Source organism: Dermacentor variabilis, chromosome 3, assembly GCF_050947875.1.
Source record: "Dermacentor variabilis isolate Ectoservices chromosome 3, ASM5094787v1, whole genome shotgun sequence".
In the NCBI taxonomy this organism is placed as follows: Eukaryota; Metazoa; Arthropoda; class Arachnida; order Ixodida; family Ixodidae; genus Dermacentor; species Dermacentor variabilis.
The window spans coordinates 220,866,614-220,882,531 of NC_134570.1; the positions used below are offsets into that span (position 1 = coordinate 220,866,614).

Here is a 15,918-nt window from a genome sequence, read left to right on the forward strand (position 1 = left end):
TAGTTTGCCCTTGATTACAACAGATGGTCATGAAAAAAAAAGTGCGCTCAATTGTTTGTTGTCTGCTTGTGTTGCAGAGACCCACTTAGCCTCTCCAGCCTTTGCATCACAACGACAGAAGCCCAAGGATCGTGCCACCAAAGTGAGTTGATCTCATCTTCATCTGAATTAACTGTGCAAAGTGAGTTGACTTCATCTGCTGGCTATTTCAGATGCACTCACATTTGTGGACTCAGTTCTCCATCACTTGCCAAGACAAGGCATTGCCCTTTAAGGGAGAGGAGCATAGAAATGTGCTTGCCATTTTGAATGAGCCAGTCACACAACAGAATTAATAAGTTTAATAGAATTTGGAATATTGATGAAACTGGAATACCATGTTTACTCGTGTAAGGCCCACCCTTGTGTAAAGCCTGTGCCTACACTTTGGAGTGCAAAAATTTGGGGGGGAAGTCGCCAAATACCTGCGTGCTGGTTCATTTCTGCAAGCAGCTGCAAGATGGCACTAGGTTGCCCTGCCAATGATAGCATTAGCACCATCATCATATGCTGCAGGAGGTACTGGAAATCCACTGTAGTAACCAAGGTTGAGCCATACCGCAACTTTGATTGCTGACAAAGCAACACTGCCTAGGCCTAACCAGCAAGTAGGGCGTGCTGTTGCAGGAAGTTGGGACTTTACATCATAACTCAGGCATAACTTGCATGGGCTGGACTGAAGGCCACGAGCATTAAAGGGCCCATGAAACGGTTCGGACAAATTTTGTAGACGCGTAGGGTACAGCTTAAGTAGAACATTCGCACCACAATTTAAGTGAAGCGTTACGTATTAACGGAACTACAAGCGATTAGAAGTTACCCTCCTCCCCATCCATGCTTTTCCTCCTCAACTCGTTCGCCGAGCGAGCGGGGCTACGCTCCGCCTTCACTGGTCCTGCGTCACGATGCGACGTCACATCGTCTACTTCCGGTTGTTTTGGAGCCCGCCCCCGCCCGCGCGAGACCTCTCCGCTAGCCGCTTGGCTGTCGACCCCAAGCCAGAGCTATCGAAGCAGCGTGCATTGCGAGTATTCTGTCGTAGCGCCGAACGTGTCTGGTATTCCGTTAGCCACAGGCAAGCTGGTCATTTCGGCAAATCACTGGAGGCATAAACTCAATCTGATGAAGGAACTTTGGCGTAGACGTACGTGAGCGGCCTGATCGGTCTACACGGTCCAGACACTTGTTGGCGCAGCGCTTAACCAGCCAAACAAAGCGCTAATATTGCTCTAACCAAGTGTAAGACATTTTAAACATTTATAAAAACAACCGTGTCGATGATTAAACTCCTGCCAAAAATACGCACCAGCAGCAAAGAAGAATACGCTTTGTTGCTGCTACTGTGTATGGTTGCGCTCTATGCCACCAGGTGGCTGCACTGTGCAGACCATTCACATTTGCCCTTCTGCTCATCTCGGCTCATCCCGTTACGGCACAGTCAAGCGGCCAGACCCTGTCCCCTTGCGCTTACGTTTGCCCTAATACGGGACTCTCGAAACGCTGATGCGTTAGTAATCTTCCGGTGTAAAGTGACGGCCACAAACGCGCAAATCCTGGCGCCAATCGGATAGCGGTAGTCCGATGCGCAGCAGCCAGTTCGCTTGTACACTGCCTTGCAGAGGGACACGATGTCGCAGCTTGACATATTGCCAGTCGCTACGTTTGCAGTCCACAAGGCAACAAATTCGAATCATAGTGCTCGCGAAAAGACTGAGACCAACTGTGATCGCGGAGCTCTCGTCAAAATGGAGTACGTCGTAACACAAGCAGACGACACTTGCTGTGTGCTGGAAGTGCTTAAGTGTACTGAAAAATTGTTCTTGTGCATTCTCTTTATGCTACTTTCTTTTCATAAAAACAAATTAACTAACATTCCAACTATTACGAAGATCATTTGTTTGCCATAAAGTTGGAAAAATTATCGATCACGCGCCCTGGTCAACCAATCGGATAGCTCGCCCCACTGACGTCATATGGGTGATTTTGGTCATATGGGTAGGGGCGGCTTAAAATTCCGCCGAGCAGTGCGCTGCGATCGGCAGCGATGTGCATTTTTAAAACCTTATAATAAATTACACGCTTTACGCAGAGCACTTAGATGTGTCAATTAATGATCAGAAGGACCTACTCTAACGACTCAGTACGTTTGTAGAAAATCGTCAAAAGCGTTTCAGGGTCCCTTTAGGCTAAGCTTGGATTAGTGGGAAATCACCTGTACATTACCGTGAACTGTGTGTGCGCTTACTGAACAGGACCAGCCTCGCGTGTGCACATAATGCCTATGAAGTTCCAAACTGATCTGCTACAGCACAGGTGCCACTGAGTCAAGGCCACGTATGCAATACGTATCTGCACTTGGACCTGCGACACACATCGGGCTGTGCAGTGGGTGAATGCAAAATGCACCCACAGCGTCAGTCATCACAAAATTTCAAGTGTATCTTTTTTTTTCTTTTTTTGATGGAGCACAACATTGAGCAAAAGTGTGTAAAGGAATTTTTCACTACGCTGGAGCTCTAAAATACAATAAAATCTATTTTAGCATCGCAATTTGTTTTTTAGGACTGCCCGATTATCCGGACATTTTTGCTGCATAGTTTGTGTCCGGTCAGTGACTATAAATGTGTTCTCAGCTAGACGCCACTGGTTGCCTTATTCTGCATAACAGTCAAGGCACAGTTCAATGCTTTAGTGAGCAACCATAAGCCTGCCTTCCTGTAAAAAACATGTGTGACCCTTACACAAGTAAGTTATGGCATACAGTCGCCGACAGATTTTCCGAACCTTGCGGAGACCGAAAAGTAGTCAGAAAAATTGAACAGTCTGAAAAACTCTTTCACCCAAAAAAAGAACATGTATTAGGCTTTGAGTGGGTTAAATAATAATAATAATGCCCTAATAATGCCCTGGTTGGCTCCTTTCTTCATTGGCCGATAGGCCGTCATACCACAATGTCGGCAAAGGATCATCGTTGCTTTCCTCATTGTGCCCACTATCACTTGTGCTCGGTACGATGTCAGCAATATAGTCTTCGTTTTTGGGCTCTCCCGTGGTCATGACACCATCATCTGCACTTATAAACTCGTCGATTGTTGATCCGTCAACAGCTTCCGGAAATTCTGACAGCTCGCTCCAAACTTCGGCGACACCGGCAACGACTTCGTTGCACTCGTCAGAATTTTCAGAGTCACCACCGAGCATGCGGAAGCCGGCACGTATGAAGCAATTTCGGATGAACCACTTTCACACAGCCGCCTCGATGTCGCCGTGCATACGCGTTGGACACCACTGGCACCAGGTTGCGAGTTTGTCCACGTTAGCCCTAATCTTCCCCTTATTCTTCCTTCAATATCGTGCTGAGAGTGCTCCTCGGAATCTTGCATGCTGCGGCGACATCCGACTTCTCACCAGATTCAACTTGATTCGCAATTTTGAGCTTCACGGCGAAAGGCAAATTTTGTCACTCTGCGCTAGCCATCACGGCAGCACTGTGGGAAAAGGCTCACAAGGTATGAACACAATGAACCAGAAAAGCAGCGAGACCACACAAGCACATCAAAATTGGATTTAACCGCTCTTTCTGCGCATGCGTGAGAAGCAGTGGCTAGGCAAAGACAAATCTGAAAGGGCCCCTGAAACGGTTCGGACACAATTTAACTGAAACGTTACGTATTAATGGAGCTACAAGTGATTACAAGTTACCCTCCTCCCTAACCATGCTTTTCCTCCTCAACTCGTTCGCCGAGCGATCGGGGCTAAGCTCCACCTTCACTGGTCCTGCGTCACGATGCGACGTCACATCGTCCACTTCCGGTTGTTTTGGAGCCCGCCCCCGCCCGCGCGAGACCTCTCCGCTAGCCGTTTGGACGTCGACCCCAAGTGAGAGCTATCGAAGCAGCGTGCGTTGCGAGCATTCTGTCGTAGCGCCAAACGTGTCTGGTATTCCGGTAATCACACACTACCTGAATATTTCGACGGAACGATGGAGACAAACTCATGTTGAAGAAGGAACTTTAGCGTAGGCGTACGTGAGCTGCCTGATCGGTCTCCACGGTCCAGCCACCCGCTGGCACAGAGCTTAACCAGCCAAAGAAAGAGCTAATATTGCTCTAACCAAGTGTAAAACATCTTAAACATTTACAAAAACAACGTGTTAACGATTACACTCCTGCGAAAAATTTGCACCAGCAACCTAGCAGATTACAATTTGTTACTGCTACTGTGTGTGGTTGAGCTCTATGCCACCAGGTGGCTGCACTGTGCAGACCATTCACATTTGCACTTCTGTTCATCCCCTGAAACCGCATGCAAGGGGACACGGCCAGGCCCTGTCCCCTTGCACTTGCGTTTACCCTAATACCGGACTCGCGAAACGCTATTGCGTTAGTAATCTTCCGGTGTAAAGTGACGGCCGCAATTGCACAAATCCTGGCGCCGTTCGGATAGCGGCAGTCCGATGCGCTGCAGCCAGTCCACTCGTCTACTGGCTTGCAGAGGGACACGATGTCGCAGCTTGACATATTGCCAGTCGCTACGTTTGCAGTCCACAACGCAACAAAGTCGAATCATAGCACTCGCGAAAACACAAACCAACACTGACGGCGGAGCTCTCGTCAAAGACAGAGCACGTTGTAACACAAGCAGACGACACTTGCTGTGTGCCGGAAGTGCTTAAGGGGGGAGGCTACACTTGAAATACAACTTTTTTATTTGTGGACAGATCTGAACGAAATTTTCACACTTTGTGTATCTTAATATGCAGATTCTAAAAATATAATTAGTTTCGCCACAGGATAAGTAGTTTCTGATATACTCTAAATGCATTGTATAAGCTGAGTCCTTTGTTTGGAGGAAAATTAGCATCTAAACAGAAAACCCTAACACGGTAATTTTAGTATAAAGACTATCTAGAATGTTCAGGGAGTGCCATAAGGTATTATTCAATGTTCTAGGCTAATCTGAGTAAGAGTTAGAGCTCATCAAAGTTGTGAGAAAAAAATGCCATCTTGACATGTCAAGCATGTGACCCATTTCAAAAACTTTTTGAGAAGAGTGCTACTTTTAAAAGGTGCATATTGCTAACTGCATACATTTATCTTTCTGGCAAAAAAAAATTAAGTTGATAGCTGAAATAGGACAGAAGCTATTTTACCTCCAAAATTGGAAGTCTGTCGGAATTGTTGTTTTGAGAAATCAAGGAAAAACATTCTGCAACATTTTTATTGAGAACATACCAATAAAATCTTAAGGAAATTCACCAGGGGCATAATCTGGATACATCCTATCTTTTTGCCGCTTTTTGGCGAGCTTCCTTGCGCTCAAAGAGGTTCTCGCTTTTTGCTGGAGTTAGCACTTCGAAGGTCCGGCGCTCCGGACGTTTTCCGGCGCTCGCTGCGCGCTCGCTACTTTCTTCAGTCGTGAAGGAAACGGTGCCTGCACGATCTGTGCCAACACGCGTGGCCTGGGCGGACGAAGTGTTGACGTTAGACGTGCCAGTTTGCAGCTCGGCACTCGATCCGGTAGAATGTCCAGGCAGACCAGCAACCGGCAACTCCGCGAGTATCACAGGCCTAGCCGCCTTCCGTCGCGCATTCCACAGCCGCTTGACGCGTAGTAGCCTTGAGACGACAATCTTTTCCAGCCATCCGGGCAGCGAAATGAGCATCTTATCAAACGTCGCGAAGCAAGCGGCTGAACAAACGCTGACAGCGGCGCGATGAAACCAGAGATAAACAAACGTAGCGAGACGCGAGAGCGGTCGAGCGCGCGCGCCGACGAGCACCGGACCAATAGGAGCGAGGCGCGCGGGGGGTGTGCGCGCTTTGGCCAATCGGCGCCACGGACGCATCCTCCAGAAATGACGCGATAGCGTCGGTTTCCCTTCGCCGACGCCATTTTGAACTGGTGCAAAATGCGCACAAAGAAAACAGCTTCAAAACAAGCGCAAGATGGCGGCCATCGGCCACCGCGTTCGCAAATGGTGACGGCGCGAAGTTTGAACATTTTTGACCAAATTTTGCTGATTTCGCGTTCACCCTGGCCCCTTTAAGCGCGATTTTTTATTATTTTCCGATTAAATTTAGCTTCTAGATTTCGCGGAGGGATTCTTGAATGTATAAACGTAGCGAAAATACACTTTTCCGAAAATCGACTTTTTTGTGATTTTTTGCCCTTTCAAGACCCGCGTCCCCCCTTAAGGGGGGAAGCGGGGATCAGATCGCGATTGTCGCGAAAAAAAACGATTTTTGAAAAGTACGCTTTTCAGAATCTACAGCATCATTTCTATCTTGTACTGAAATATTTCACCGAAAAACAAACTCTAAGCACTGAAAATAAATATATTTGTCGGTGCCGGCGTCCACACATCCGTCCGAAATCGCGAAAAAGCTGCGAAGTTCAAGGCGCAACTGCTCGGCTTTCCCGCCACGGAGTGCCGCCATTTTGGTATTGTTGGAAAGCCCGACTCTTTGACTCTTTGTCCCAGCCCTTCCCTTCCTCCCCTGCCAGCCAGCAAGCGCACAAAAAAAGAAAAACAGGAGAGTGGCAGCACGGAGCAGCCAATGGCTGCCGCGCCATAATGGCGGCTGAGGTAAGGAGCGCAAGGAGCGTCTGCTTTTGTCCGCTGCTGGGAAGCCTTTCTGGCCTTTCCTTCTCTTGTGTTTCGAGGACTTCGACCACGTGCAATGGATCCGCGCACGTTCGAAAAGAAGTACCGGACGAAGCATGCCTACGGGAAGCGGAAACGCAAGCCCGTCACAGCAAGGAAGAAGCGGCGATTGTCAGCAGGTGGTTCGGCCGAGCTGAGCGTCCGTTCAGAATCGGCGGAGTACGCGCCCAACGTGCTGTGCGATCTCTCGCCCAACGTGCTGCGGGATCTTGCGCCGAGTCGAGCACCAGCCAGCGATAGTGAGACGAACCATCATCTTTCGCCATCGAAGCGCGGGCGCAGTGTTACTTCACCGGTGACGATCGACATGCCAGTGAGTCTCGCCGTACGCGAGCGTCCCGTTGCAAGTTCGTCCAGCACAGATTACGGAGTGGGCTTGCAGCGGTCATCGCCGCCCGACTGCAGAGCATCGGAGACGCGCTTCCGCGGTGAGTCGTTCAACGCCGAGATGTCTCCGCAGCCAACAACCGCCAGTGAAGGCAGTCTCATGCCATCGACGAGTTCTGGCGCTTCGACGGAGCTGCAACGCGGGCGCACGCTTGCTGCCGCGGATGCGCCGGCGGCCGACCTTGCTGCTCATCACAGTGTTGAGTTTTCGCCCAGTGAACGTCGCACTATTCAAGCTCACCTGAAAACACGTTTTGTGTCCGCGGAAACTGCAGAACTGCAAGCGTCGAGAGTTCGCGAATCGCTTTGCGCGGTTTCAGCAACGGAGCGCAAGTTCGGGCTGACTAGCTCACAGGAAAATGCCATTCCCGCACCTCCAGAAGAGGAGTTTATGCTTGTTCAAGTTGCTGCTCTGAACTCGCTGATTGGTTCCGCGCTTTGCCTAACTTGTCAGCAGCCCGGCCTAGCAGTGCACCGCGAGACTGAACTGGGGCTAGCTGTGAAGATGGTACTTTCATGCATTTCCTGTGGTAGTACCCTACAGTCTGAGTAGTCCTCACAGAGGAAGAGCGGCTCTAGAGCTTTTGAGGTCAACATCAGAGCTATGCAAGCAATAAAGAGCATTGGGAAAGGACCAACTGCTCTTAATGACTTCTGGGCCACCATGAATGTCTCGCATCGTGAGTTACACCTCAAAACATATGATGGGCACCTCAAAAAGACTTTCAAGCCTGCCGCAGCGGCAGTGAAAAAGGTGTACATTGAAATGGAGACTACATTTTCAAAGAACATCGCAGTAGTGTATGATGGCACATGGTTGACACGCGGCCACAGCTCCCATATCGGCGTAGGCTGTATAATTGAATTCCATGCAGGGCTTGTGTTGGACTGCATAGTTCTGTCCGACTTCTGCCTTGGGTGCAGCCGACAGCCAGCAGAAAGTGACCCCAACTATGCTGAATGGAAGCAGCAACACCAGTGCCAGAAAAACACTGATGTGAATTCTGGAAGAATGGAGGTTGAGGCTGCACTACAGCTCTTCAGGCGCTCCTTGAGCAGAAATGATTTACGTTACACAAACATAGTTTGTGATGGGGACAGCTGCATGTTTCACACTCTATGTGATGAAAAAGTTTATGGTTTTGTGCAGCTATCTAAAGAGGACTGCATAAATCATGTGAAAAAACGAATGGGGGCTGCACTTCGCTCTTTGGTGGCCAAGGCAAAGAAAGGAGAGCCACTAGGTGGAAAGGGGGGCCTGACACAGCAGCTCATCAAAAAACTGACGAACTACTATGGCCTTGCTCTGCGGAACCACTCAGAAGCCGAGGAAATGCAAAGGGCAGTAATGGCAACGTACTACCACATCACATCAACAGATGATGAGCCCCATCATGAGCTGTGTCCCCCTGGCCCCCTTAGCTGATGCAACCACCGATCAGCTGAGGCAGAAGGGCAGCCAGCACCAGCTCACACGTACAAGCTTTCAGCTAAAGTTGCTGAAGCACTTCTGCCTGTGTACCAGCGCCTCTCAGACCCTCAGTTGCTGGCCCGGTGCAAAGGAGGCAAAACTCAAAACGCGACTGAGAGTCTCCATTCAGTGATATGGTCACTAGTATCAAAAGACCAGCATGCCTCACTGTTTGCCGTGGAAACAGCAGTGCACGAGGCAATTTCAAGGTACAACTCGGGCAGTCTGAAAGCTTATTCAGACCTGTGCACAACATTGGGCCTGCGCCCTGGTGCCCTCTCTCTTCAGCGGGCTGTCGAGAAAGATTCCCAGCGAATGAAGAAGGCACACAAAGTCCATCTCCTGAAAGGACAGAGGGCTAAGAAGTCACCTGCTGCCAAGGACACCAAATTTCACGATGCAGGAGCATTCTAGACAGTGTGTGCCAGTATGGAACTTTGAGGCTTGTTTTCCCAAAAGTTTGTTTTGGGCTTTTTCCACGACCTCACTCATGGAAAGCATAGCATGGCAATCGGAGCACGGATTTTAATCCTGTTTGTTTTGCTGCAATTGCTGAAGTGGGCCTTATGTCAAGACAGTCTCAGATTTACCATTTAGGCTCACCATTTTTTATTACACAATAATTGGAGCATGATACATTCTAAACATAAAGAAAAGGTGCATACTATATCGTTTAGAAGAAGAGCAGAGAAATTTAAAAAGAAATTAAGAGAATCTTGACTTAGACTATACTTCTTGGTAACTATTAAGAACATCTACAGACCCATAACCCATTTTGCTGTCACGCTAGGCTTTCCACGAGCAAGCAACATGTGAGCAATATATAAATAATGATAAATAAAAACTACTGAAGATATTATTGTGAAACTTCGTAGCTGTCTGTTTGATGCTATTTCAAACCTGTATGCCAAATTTCATCACTCTAAGTTAAAAAATGAAAAAGTTTGTTCCGATCCCCTCATCCCCCTTTAAGTGTACTGAAAAATTGTTCTTGTGCATTCTCTTTATGTTACTTTCTTGTTATAAAAACAAATTAACTAACATTCCAACTATTACGAACATCATTTGTTGACCATAAAGTTGGGAAATTTATCGATCACGCGCCCTGGTCAGCCAATCGGATAGCTCACCCCACTGACGTCATATGGGTGATTTCGGTCATATGGGTAGGGGCGGCTTAAAATTCCGCCGAGCAGTGTGCTGCGATCGGCAGCGATGTGCATTTTTAAAGCCTCATAATAAATTACACGCTTTACGCGGAGCACTTACATGTGTCAGTTAATGATCAGAAGGACCTACTCTAACGACTCAGTACGTTTGTAGAAAATCGTCAAAATCGTTTCAGGGTCCCTTTAAGGACCATCCGCTGTGGTTGCTTAGTGGCTATGGTGTTGGGCTGCTAAGCACGAGGTCGCGGGATAAAATCCCGGCCACGGCAGCCGCATTTCAATGGGGGCGAAATGTGAATACACCTGTGTACTTAGATTTAGGTGCATGCCAAAGAACCCCAGGTGGTCAAAATTTCCGGAGTCGTCCACTATGGTGTGCCTCGTGATCAGAAAGTGGTTTTGACACATAAAGCCCCATAATTTAATTCAAGTAAGGTGCATGTTAAGAAAACCCAGGTGGTCCAAATTTCAGGAGTCCCCCACAACGGCATGCCTCATAATCACTTCATGGTTTTGGCACTTAAAACGCCATGATTTGAATCTCTAAGACCAGAAGTCCCCACATTACTTTCTCGCAACCTCTGCTTCTCACATATGCGCCGAAAAAGTGGTTAAATTCAATTTTAATGTGCTTGTGTGCGAGACCACTTGCACTTCCACCATCTTGCACGACGAGGGCACAAGAGCCTCTGATTTGGGTGTCTGAGCAAGTGCTGTGGGTGGGCCAGCATAATTTTTTGCAAGGGAGGGTGTAAATGGCTTGCAGGATACGACGCGGTCACGGTAGACAAAGCGGGTGGATGGAGCTGTGCCACCGGGTTTCCCCACTGCCACGAGCAAAAGCCAACTTAAGGGGGCACTTTTGCACCGCTTGACATTCAATATATCGGGAGTCGCTTCTATTTTTGTGGCACCACGCGCTGTAAAACAGACAGGTGAAGGTGCTTATCGCAATAGGTTTGGTGGTGATAGCTGTGAATGTGGTGTGCGACGACCAGGGTGGGACGGGACAACTTGGGCGGAGATTTGGTGGTACTGGAAGAAGAAGCTGTGCGCGCCGTCGTTTTCACGTGAGACGCCATGTACTGTTATCGATAATGCACGCCTCACGCCTTTCTTGTTCACATTAGAATCCAATTGCCGGAATGCGTACATGATTGTAGTCTGCAGCAGGGAACGACGGCGTGTTTCGGTTATCGCCTGTTAAGGGCATGCACTACGCTTCCAACGGCACCCTGCACTCTGAAACAGATAGGCGAAGATGCTTATCGCAATAGGATTGGCGGTGATGGGTGTGAACGCTATGCGCGACGACCCTGGAGAAGATTTGCCGGTACCAAAATGAGAAACTGAGTGCGCGCTGGTGTTTTCACATGAGACGAACGGACAAGTATTGCAGTGAAGCTGCCGCGACAGGCAGCTATATACTGTTCTCGACCACGCATGCCTCGTGCATCTTTTTGTTTACATGGCATCTAGCGGCCAGAAAACGTATCATACGATCGCAGTTTGGCGGCATACTGAATGTTGGTGCCCAAAAGGTGTGTTTTCCTGTAACGTATGAACTGGTAAAGAATTACTGTATTTACTCGCATAATGATCGCACTCGCGTAATGATCGCACCCCTGAATTTTGTCGTCAAAATTCAATTTTTTTTAATTTCCCGTGTAATGATCGCACCCCAAACTTGCCGCAGTTATATTTCGAGTGCCAAGTCTAGCTAATAATGATCGCGCTTACCATCTGTCGAATGCTACGTGAACGACTCTTCAAGACAAACCAAGCGGTCTGCACGCACCAAACATACTTAAGTAGATGCCTCATTTCATTACTTTCATCACTTTCCACACTTCCATGACAAAAAGAGGTACAACCAAACTTGCCTTTATTATGTGTAGGCTTTATAATGGTTTTGGAACAACAAAAAAAGGCGCCTTTCGATTCTTCTCATGTGCACTTGTGCGCACGCAACAAATCGCGAGCACCAACAATACTAGCCACGTTTACATTGAACATTAAAAGTGTACCTTATTGATACGCCAACGCTTGTAACACAGCTAAGATATTCACCCACCCTTAGCGCAAACGTGCAGTATTAGGATAGTAGTGAAGACATGCCGCAGTTTCCGCAGCATGCCCGCCATGTGTTTCTATGTCGCTGGCAGCTAAGTGCGCCCATCTGTTTCTGCCCCCTCAAAGTGGACATGGCTACGTTATTGCCGCAAACTTGCCGATATTAACGATATTATTAATTACTGATACGGAAGGAACTGTTTAAATGCACGTAATGCATTCACGAGAATAAAAAAAATCACGTTTGGTGCGTTTGGCTTGCTCCGCCGGCCACGATTATTGTTTTGGTGTCCCGCATCTGCATCCCGCAGCAAACGCGAGACGAAAAAAAAATTTTTTTTTTTTCACGGGAAATTTAACTCGCATAATGATCGCACCCCTGAATTCGCGTAAATTTTTCCTGACAAAAAAGTGCGATCTTTAGTGAGTAAATACGGTAGCATAGCTCTATCGAGTCATTTTTTGTGCTCTTGAACGCGAAAGTTGGCACCAGGAAAATGTACGTAACGGGAATGTATCGACAAGGTTCTACTGTACTTCGTTGTATCCTTTATTGCACGTACTCCACTACAAATCTTTTGTGTAGATTTCAAGAAGAATTTCACTTACTTAGTTATATTTGTAAATTTTCTATAATGAGGTTTGACTTTAGTAATTCTCTCTGTAGTCAATTTACCAATAGTTTTGCATAACTGACATGACGCATTGTCATCCATAATATCTAGATCGTCGGTGTCATTTGCGTCTGGCCAGTGAGCAATACACATGGATGCCCTGTGTTCAGCCACGTCATAGTTGCCCTCCGGTTATTGCTGGCTATCCATTTTCACTGTTAACAGCAGCTTCATGTTTTTTGTGCATTGTGACAAACTGTAGTTGCCAACGGCATATCAGACTAAATGAACCTTTCGTAGCCGCCAACAAAACTAGCGACTGCATTGTCGATCTTGTTCCAGCCAGGAAAAACGGGAACACCTCGTACATTTTCATAGAATTAACCTTTTGCATTGCACTATGTTAGTAGCTGCTGCGAGAAGCAAAACGTATGGCATTTCAGCCCGCTGCATGAAGCGAGCTGAAATGTTTTTGAGCTTGTATCAGCCATTTTATTAATTTTTGCTTTGTGTCACTCGACACTTCCTGGCCAGGACACGATGCAAGCTCTGGCACGACTGACAACCAAGAGTCGTCACAATGTGATGACGGGCTTTCGTGCAGCTATGCCCACCATAACACTATTGCCCCGACTCGTGTGCTGTTCATTATGAACCCAAACATGCTTCGGAATTGCCTCAACGTGAGCACTCGTCAGCCACCCACATTGGCTCCTTCCGTACCGTGGGAAAAATAGGTGTTTGTTGTAGGTACATTTTTTTTTTCTGAAGGAACTACTGCACTCAATATTTTGTGTAATACATAAACAAAAGTTGCACAAAAGCTTTATTTACTAAATGTATGTCATAATAAAGATATAATTTGTCAGAATCAAGATTGTGGGATAAAATTGAAGGAAGTTTAATATAACAGAAATTATGATGTATACAAAATGTATTTCCGTCTACTACCTGCAGAAAAATCTAAATTGTCATTGAACGAGTTGTCCATCCACTACAAAAAATTTAACTGCAAGCTCTACAGTTGGGCGTGCCATGTGGTGAAGCAGTTGCTCGAGGTGAAACATAGCGTAACATTGCGTGGCTTGCAGTAAACTCTTGTTTTCTGCTTAGCTTTCCTGTCAGTGTGGCGTTTCTTGCAGTTTCCGTAAGTCTCCATCTTGGCAGGCTCTCAAGCACTGCAAACGACAACAAAGACGGGCTGAAGGAAAAAGTGAAACTGGGCTGCGGCCGCCAATGTTTCGGGCTATTTTGTGCCGTCGTTGCTCTCAAAGTCAAAATCCAAAAAAAAAGCGGCATCCTCAGACTCGCTGCTGCTCGATCCATTGATGCAATCAGCCGCAGATGTAGCGGAATCACGACACCTGCCATCTTTCAGAGCACATGCACTGCCTTCAGAGGCTCTTGCTTTCTACTTTGACGAGTGTGAAACTTCAAGGCATGTTCAAAAATCACTGCCAAGCAGGAAGAAAATCGAACTACTTAGGGAAAAAAAATGTAGTTCTCCTCCTTCACGTCCAATGGCATGGTGTGTCCATGAGCGGCACGGAAGGTCTCGAAAGCGGCATTTCAAACCATAGATAGCGGTCGAATGATGCCCAATGGGCACGGTAGGGAAATATTTAAGATTGAGCCGGGGTCAGTTCTGCTCAGCGGAGGTTGGCAGTAATGTAGCAGCCAAGTTGCTATATTGCAACTTGGTTGCTATATCGTCATCAATATTGCTCGCAGAACGATGCATTTGGTTATGTCAGCACTTATGGCCATCGCTCGCTGTCTGTTTGTAAAGTAGAAACAGCACACTGTTTGCATGAAATAATGACAGAAATACAGTTAAACCTCAATATGATGAAATCGGTAAAATGAGCAGTTTGTTTCATTATATTGAAATTCAAGACTTCGCTAGAACACAAACTTTAAGTAAACATAGTAACCAACTAACCTGTGAAATCATCAAAGCAGCGCACATCGCCTGGTCAAAAGACGCAAGCGGCAGTAGCCCCTCCTTATCCATTACGTCCAAAGAACTCGCATTTTTAGCTGGGGGGATATGATGATTACAGGTATCCCCCCTGTTCAGTGCAGCGTGTAGGAATGATTGTGAATATACGTATCGTCTTTTTTTTCTTCTGTTGGCTGGAGCTGTTATATATGCTTCGTTCCAAGCAATAAACTTCAGTTGCAAGTCAGCGCTCGTCCGTCTCGTTTCTCCCTGCATGTCCCCGTAAATACGCTCTGTTCTATTTCTAATAAGTACAGTCACTGATAGATTTCTTTTTCATACAGAAGGGGCTGTAAGATTTTTCAATTTATTAGGAAATCAGGGGAAGCAAGTTTGAATGAGAAAAAAAAATCATTTTGTTTGAATTGAGAGTCGGTGAAGAAAGGTGCAGTTTCATGTCATGTTGGCAGTATCTTCATATCAGCGGCACGAAGCCAAACCAGCCACATTTCTCATTCACTTCACCCCTGTGGCTGATAGCGTTGCCCGCAGTTTGACTACGCTATCAGAAAATTATCCGACAACAGAAATTTGTCTGCTTCTCTCTTCAACACGTCTCCAAAACTCAAAATTATGCAATCTCCAGTACTAAATAGGCAAGAAGACAATGCACTATGCCTTGGCTCACCCTGTCTTTGCACATGCAGCAGTTGACCTCTAAGACAGCACGTGCAGGCGGCATGTGTGATCAGTCGCGCTGGAAAAAGGGATGCACGACGTCCTGCCCCCCACTTCCCCTCCCCTACCGATGTGAGCTTCCCAGGCACTTCGAAATCGGTGACTATAGGTGGTCTCGTGTGCTGTGGGGAGGGCTGTTACTGCTGATTTTGATAGCTGTTCTCACTTTTCCTGCTATTAGTCAGACTATATTTTTTGTGTTCGATAGCATATTGTTAGAGCAAACTTGGCGTCCATAAACGTTCATCTAGAGAGCGTGTAGATTTCAAGCAAGAACACTCTTGCCGGCCGTACTACTCGCGTGGCAACTACAACCGAGGTTGTTGCTTATGCTGCAATACCAAGGGGCCGTCACTTGTTGCCTCTTTGGCCTAAGAGGCGAACTGTGCTTCTCGCTAACAAATTTGTCAGCACAACAATACGCACAGACGTCCCACTCGCATTTTGTTCATGGAAGCGCCAGCGATTGCGATTGGCAGCCTTTGATAAAGAATGGTGACATACTGGTGTTGGTACTGCACCGTGTCGCTGCTTCCCACTTGTTTTGTGGGCCTCATACTGTGTGCTAAGAATGGTTCACTTGAAGTCAGTATAGCCAGAAGTGAACTGTAAAAGTGGTTTCTTTAGTCCTGCTTCCTTATCCTGTAGTTCAAGTCCACCAGCAGTGCACGAACTCGTCGGTTGTGCTAGGCTTAATTAAGCTGCGCTGTGTGTAAGCGATATGGTAAGAGCTGACAATCATGCAACTTCAAAAGCCTGTTTTGACTTGTTTTGAGTGTTAATAAGTATATATATAAAAGCACAGTTGCTGTGACAAT

General features: G+C 47.1%; 1 protein-coding gene across 2 annotated transcripts in view; it reads left to right on the forward strand.

Moving 5' to 3' along the window:
• LOC142576651 (DIS3-like exonuclease 2) overlaps nucleotides 1-15,918 on the forward strand; it is a 318,054-nt gene that overhangs the window by 51,990 nt on the left and 250,146 nt on the right. For both annotated transcript variants that reach the window (XM_075686870.1, XM_075686871.1), the window contains one exon: nucleotides 78-142. In XM_075686870.1, coding sequence (XP_075542985.1) covers nucleotides 78-142 — 65 coding nt within the window. The remainder of the gene's footprint in view (nucleotides 1-77; nucleotides 143-15,918) is intronic.